This window comes from Haematobia irritans, chromosome 4, assembly GCF_050003625.1.
Source record: "Haematobia irritans isolate KBUSLIRL chromosome 4, ASM5000362v1, whole genome shotgun sequence".
Taxonomy (NCBI): Eukaryota; Metazoa; Arthropoda; class Insecta; order Diptera; family Muscidae; genus Haematobia; species Haematobia irritans.
This window is the reverse complement of record NC_134400.1, coordinates 153,762,264-153,769,490: the sequence shown is the minus strand read 5'-3', so window position 1 is coordinate 153,769,490 and position 7,227 is coordinate 153,762,264. Positions and strand designations below refer to the sequence as shown.

The 7,227-nt window shown below is 37.7% G+C and overlaps 1 protein-coding gene across 1 annotated transcript; it reads right to left on the bottom strand.

The window, feature by feature from the left end:
- Positions 1 to 4,789: 4,789 nt before the first annotated feature.
- Positions 4,790 to 6,027, bottom strand: LOC142232723 (uncharacterized). Its single transcript, XM_075303372.1, has 4 exons — positions 5,914 to 6,027; positions 5,452 to 5,841; positions 5,161 to 5,372; positions 4,790 to 5,094 (listed from the first exon to the last, which is right to left on the bottom strand). The coding sequence occupies exons 1-4, from the start codon at positions 5,938 to 5,940 to the stop codon at positions 4,860 to 4,862; spliced, it is 864 nt and encodes a 287-aa protein (XP_075159487.1). The 5' UTR covers positions 5,941 to 6,027; the 3' UTR covers positions 4,790 to 4,859.
- Positions 6,028 to 7,227: the final 1,200 nt, after the last annotated feature.

Here is a 7,227-nt window from a genome sequence, read left to right as displayed (position 1 = left end):
CATGTCTCATCAACAGTTATGAAACGACACTTAAAATCCATTTTAAAATCCGATCCAAACAAGCTTAGGTTAGGTTAGGTGGCAGCCCGATGTATCAGGCTCACTTAGACTATTCAGTCCATTGTGATACCACATTGGTGAACTCACTGAGTATCACTGAGTGCTGCCCGATTCCATGTTAAGCTCAATGACAAGGGACCTTCTTTTTATAGCCGAGTCCGAACGGCGTTCCACATTGCAGTGCAACCACATAGAGAAGTTTTGAGACCCTCAGAAATGTCACCAGCATTACTGAGGTGGGATAATCTTTTTGGTGTTCGGTCGAAGCAGGAACCAACGACCTTGTGTATGCAAGGCGGGCATGCTAACCATTGCACCACGGTGGCTCAAAACAAACTTGAGAAATGTTCATTCTTATGCGTTTTTGATCGACTGTTAACAAATGCGGCACCCATATTGCAGAAAGCTTTTTCATCTGTAGTTCTTCATGCAAAATTAAATTGACTCGATCATTTGAGATGCCCATGGTATTAGCAATTTCACGCACTTTTATTCGTCGATCATTTAATACCATATCATGCACTTTGGCTACAATTTCTGTTTTTGTTGCTGTTTTCGGACGTCCACTACGTGCACGCAAAAAAATAATTCTTTCCTCCCAAACGAAATTTTAGACAAACAAAGTTCGTTTCTCATTTGCTTTTCGCTGTAAGGAAGTGTATTTGGAAGAAAAGTATATACTTTTTGTGATAAACGTTTATTCTTTTCCAGGATGTAAAAACAATTTCATAAATTTCATAAAAACATTATTTTCTTGCAAATTGCATTGTCCCTCACATCTTTCTCACATCCACGAGGATTTTTAGTTCTTAACACCTTTTTCTGTAATACCAACAATGTAGAAGAAATTATACGATTTTATAAATTTTTAAATTTTTTTTTACCTTTCGCCTGGACGGAGAATCGAACCGCGGACCATGCACATTGTAAGCCAACACACTAACCACTGAGCTATGTACCTGTTATGGTCATCAATAGATAAATATCCATATAAGTTATATTTATATAGCATAGCTTGCGGCGCCCACGAACCGAATAAACAAAGTTTATTTACCGGAAAAAACATTTAGTTTGGCACCGTGGAGCAGTGGTAGCTACGTCCGACTCTCATGCCAAGGGTCGTGGGTTCGATCCCTGCTTCGGCCAAAGTTTTTTTTTTTGCTTTTGTTTTTTTTTACATATATTCCAGATATATTCGGAAGATTCCGAAAAAATGTTCAACATTACATTGTACTATATTAAATTTTGAACTGTAAAATGTGTCTTATTAAAGACCTAAAGTCAGAAAAGAACAGTGTTTGATATAAACGAAATGGACTGTGTTGTTATTTCAAAAATAACTTTTTTTATTGAAAACATAAAAATTTTGTAACAAACGAATTTTTTTGGTGATAAAAGTTTAAAATTTTCGAAGCAATTCAAAAAACTCTAACAAAAGAAAAACGTTTTCGGTACACGTTTTCCAAACGTTTTTTTTCTTTGCGTGTGGTTCATCTTCAATGCTTGTACGACCACGTTTAAATTCAGCAACCCAATGTTTTACTGTTGCATATGAAGGAGCACTTTCACCTAACACGTTCACCATATCATTATGAAATTCTTGTCCTGATAAACCTTTTTATGTAATTATTTAATGTCAGAACGCATTTCTAATTTTTCCATTGTAAAAAAAGTGCGGATGCGTCTTTTTTGAACACCTGTTTCTATATGAAGGAGTTGCCAGATCGAAACAAAATGTAACATGTGTTCATAACAGAAATGGACGTTTCCAAAACACTTAACTATTTCTGTTTATACCGCGCTTTTTGTGCTAGGCTAAGAAGTTTCCGAACTGCCCTCGTATTGGTAAAAAGAATTTTGTTTGAGTCAAAAGACTATGGTCATGATCTAAAATGTTATGGTATTCGTCAAAAATGGTTTTCGTCCAGTTAAAAGAACATGGTCACAACCTAAAATGTTTTGATCTTTATGAAAAAACTTTTGTCGTCGTCGAAAAAGGACGCCACTTGAGAAAAGGAAACACAAAATTAATTTTATTTATTTATTTATAAACTAATTCATTGTTTATTTGTATTTATAATGTCGGGCACCACATATTTTACACACCCTATTTTGGTTCAATTTCAACAATAGGTAATCATTCCATATTTACTTTGAGCCCATCATTTGATGGGTCGTCTCCGCCACTCCCAAGTGCGTGGTATTTTCAACAAATTGCAAGAAGATTAAACCACCATTAAACCACGTGCCACTTCTGAATAAATAAATTAACACAAAACACAGTAATTCCGTATTCTCAGTCTATTCCAAGCAACAATCAACTCACGACTGACACGTAATATGAAAATCGTGTGTACTTGCTCAATGTTTTTATAAAATTCTTTTCACTGCAAATAAGTGAAAAAATTAAATGATCACGAAAACAATGTACATGGTCTTTATGACCATGTAATGGTTCTAGACATGCAAAAAAGTAAAAAAAAATTGAATGATCAGGTACATGATTTTCCCGACCATGTAATGGTCTCAAATTCTATCATTTAAATAATAGAACATATTTGCGACATTTGAGAACCATTTAAATGCTCATTGCCAGCATACATTTTTCTCTGCTCGAAAATTATGTTTACAAAAACAGTTTTTACAGGACAAATACAACTACATGCTCTAGATAAGCATTAAATGGATGCGGCAACTGTGGCCAAAATGTTTTTTTCTGTGCGTGTATATGCATAGCACGTTTTGAAATGGAAACATTTCCGGGAAGTTTGTAGGTTAATCCAAGGATATTCAGCTCAAGTTTGGGTGGTTGAATGTTTTGAAGATGTTGACAAGCTACAAAGATAATTTCTGACGGATCCTAAAACCACAAAATGGTAGTCCAGGTTATGCAATCGATATTGAAACGAACATAAGGAGCGAGATATACTAAAAATTGGAAGTTGTTCCACAAACATTTCTTTTAAATCGCGCATCCCGGAATCCCCCATCAATTTTTTCCACTTCCGATGCAGTCCTTTTGGAGAAGGATTTATATACAACACTTTTTTACCAACATCATGAACGCACTGCAATCAGCAGGATATTCTGCGAATATTTTCTGTCCTGAAAGATATTAGGCAACGGATTTTTGGAAGAGCTGCCCTAACGCAAGATGCAAACATACCATTATTATGATTGACCACATCTTATTGAATATCTAAAGTCTGCCACCCTATGTCGTGAACTCTTAACTAATGAATAATAAGTGCGACAATGTTGCACCAACTCACGACATCATTGTCACAGCCCCAAAATATTTTTTTAGTACATATAATATAACATTTAAATATTTTAGAAGTAAATTGTAAAATAAATTATATATCATATATTATTATGTCTGAATAAAGAATATTAATACTATTAAAGGGTGATACGGTCAAAATTTGGTCAATATAAACTTGACGTATTTCTTTCAATTTTGCATTTAAAAAACCTGAACACCCCTCATTTTGAAGGTATGTGTGTGTGTGTAGAATGTTGCTCCTATTTATATTTTGGAATTCACTCTTCAGTTGTCAAAATGCTGTCCAAGCAAGAAGAGCAGCGTATCAAAATTTTGCTCGCGCATCGCGAAAATCCGAGCCACTCGCACACAAAGCTGGCAAAATCGCTAAAAGTTGCCAAATAAACCGTTACAAATGTAATTAAAGTGTTTGGGGAACGTTTGTCGACAGCCAGGAAGTCTGGATCGGGGGGAAATCGAAAACCGGAAGCCGCTGAGACGACAAAGAGAGTTGCCGGTAGTTTCAAGCGAAACCCTAACCTCTCTCACCGAGATGCCGCAAATAAGCTGGATGTATCGTCTACAACCGTGCATCGAGCCGAAAAACGAGCCGGACTATCGACTTACAAGAAGGTAGTGACTCCAAATCGCGATGATAAACAAAATACGACGGCCAAAGCGCGATCCCGGAGGCTGTACACGACGATGCTGACGAAGTTTGACTGCGTGGTAATGGACGACGAAACCTACGTAAAATCCGACTACAAGCAGCTTCCGGGACAGGAGTTTTATACGGCAAAAGGAAGAGGAAAGGTAGCAGATATTTTCAAGCACATAAAACTGTCAAAGTTCGCAAAGAAATATCTGGTTTGGCAAGCCATCTGTACCTGTGGCTTGAAAAGCAGCAGTTTCATAGCTTCCGGGACTGTCAACCAAGAAATTTACGTGAAAGAGTGTTTGAATAAACGTCTGCTGCCTTTCCTGAAGAAACACTGTTGTTCCGTACTGTTTGGCCGGATTTGGCATCTTGCCATTACGGTAAAAAGGCCATGGAGTGGTACGCCGCCAACAACGTGCAGGTGGTTCCCAAGGACAAGAACCCTCCCAACACGCCAGAGCTCCGACCAATTGAGAAATATTGGGCTGTTGTCAAGCGGAACCTAAAGAAGACCAAAAAAACTGCTAAGGACGAGCAGCAGTTCAAGGCAAACTGGCTTTCTGCGGCGAAGAAGGTGGACAAGGTGGCTGTACAAAATCTGATGGCAGGTGTCAAGCGTGAGGCCCGGCAATTCGGATTTGGAAAAGCGAAAGCCTAACTGAATATTTTTCCTGAATTTTATACTAATTGAACTTGAAAAAGAAATTTAATTTGATTTTGTAAATAAACGATTTCACCGATTTACACGCGTTTTCCCTTGACCAAATTTTGACCTATCACCCTTTACTAAAAGAAATCAAGCCTCATTTTATTTTAGCATATTTATTTGATTTATTTAATTTATTTATGTAAATTAACTTTGTTGAAATACATTTCCTAAAAAATATTATAATTATTGGAATTATTCTTAGAAGTTTCCAATTCAAAAACTAATTTTTGAATACCAACTATAGAAAATTTCTTAAAATAGTTCGATAGCTGTTGCACACTACACTCCAAGGGTCTTATAAAGCCACAAGACTGAGTAATTGGATTGAAGTATCGGCCATAGGGACAGGATAGTATCTTTCCGAACCATTTGCCAAAGTTATCCACGAAACATTGAATGTAACTGAAAATGTTCAGGAAACCATTAAGTATTTAAATCTGTCTCTCTCTCTCTCTAGTACAATCTTACTTTCTACAGTCCATATTCATATCCGGTGGTAAGGGAATTCGGGTATTCATCTTCACACTTTCACATGTCGATAGAGCAAATGTCTCTGAAGGATCTGCCGTTGGGGTCTCATGTTGGTCTTTGGTATCAAGTTGAATTTGTGTGGGTACCGTTGTCGTAGAGGCAGTGCGTTCTGTAGTAATTTCATTATCCAAAGGGCATGTAGATCGTATCTAGATATTTGCGAGGAGAAATTATAGAGAAGATAATGGTGACAATCCAAGTCTTTATAACGCTAATCCTATGACTTACTCCTCCAGTCATGTTCACACACAATTGCGGCGAATCGATGTTACAAACAAAACCCTCACCACAAGTGCCGGTTGCAATGGCCGAAGGCTTATTCTGACCCAAGCACAAGGCATAGGTCTTGACTCCAGTACAGGCAAAGGTCAAATCGTGATTACATTTATTACACTCGCCACAAGTGGACTCGAATCCTTGACCACTAGGTCGGCATATTACTGGAGTTGCTGTGGAACAAATAAAGCCTTCTGGGCATGTGTTAACATGACCTAAAGGCAAATTGTTGGAACATACTCGGAACTCTGTTTTGGAAACGCAAGTCATTTGGGTTTCAGTCAGACAAACATTGCACTTCGCCCATGTAATATGGCTACCGATGATCAATAAAATACCAATCTGTCCTTAAAGCAATATTAATATTATTATTCGACCAATTCACTTGAATTTTCTTTTCTTTGTTTTACTTACATAGAGTATCTGCATTTTCCCGATCATCTTTCGTTCGAGGTGGAAAATTTCAACTGCATATCAAACAGTTACGGATCCATGCCAATGATGATTATTGCAATGAAAACTCTTATCTTTCAATTTATCTGTTAAGATCATGAGGCTTCTTCAAATAGAAGCATGTAAGTATGTAATCAGCAAGCTTGGCCAGACGGATATTTATCTACACCTAAAGAAAATTTACTATTGTTGGCATATGAATGTATTTGCACATTGGTTTATATGGTGATTGCGAATTTTTGCCGAACTGGTCACGAAGAACGGTTGCCGCTGGAGACGGTTCATTATCGTGATGCAAACGCCAAATTCTTGGCCCATAGCTCTACATGGTTGCGCTATCTAGAAGTGGTGGTAAAAGCCTAAAAAAATTGCCAGAATATCATAGGAAATATGTTCTAAAGACAGTTTTGAAGCCATGGGTAGACAAACACTTCGGCTGCAAAAAATGGACATTCCAACAGGTCTCAGCACCATCGCATTCAGGACGCGTCAACAAAGAATGGCATAAAGAGAAAGTTCCTCGCTCATTGCTCAGCGGGACATTTTGTAAAGTAAGGTTGTCACCAACAAATATCAAAGTATCGACCATCATAAGACGGCGCTTAGCCGAGAATGGGCCAAAATACCGCAGAGCAACTTTCGTGTAGTATCCCTACGGGAAATTGGTGCAAATTGCCACTGACGGACCTATCACAGAACTGATACCGGTGATCAAGTTTGTCGCAGTTTTTAAATAGTGATAATTTAAAGATTTCCATACTCGCTTGATATAAAATCTTATTGGATCTACACAATTAGGGAAGTAAAATTACCTATTGTTCAAAATTTTTCAAATGTTTTTTCATTTCTGGTGCTATACGGATAACCAAACAGATTTCTAAGAGTTCGTCCGAGACTGGTTCATGAGGACCTGTCTATGGAGTGCTACTACTAAAAAGCCCCTAGGACGTGTCCTTAGGAACGAGTCCAAGGCGTGTCCTAAAGTGTAAATTTACCCCGTCAATGACAAACCCATGTTAAAGTGACCGGTCCCTTCCATAAGCCTTGAACAGAACTAGGACTGGTCCATGCACACCAGGGACTAGTACTGTACCGGTCATGTGGTTGATCCACTTCCCGTAGGGATGTGACAGCCGTTTGAAGGCCATAATTCGTGCCAATGGTAACCAATTCAAACAAATAAGAACTGATTCTAAAATTTTATCTTATTTGTGTAATTTTTGCTTTTGAACAATAAATTTAAAATATTCCATTTTCCTTAGCTGCATTACATAT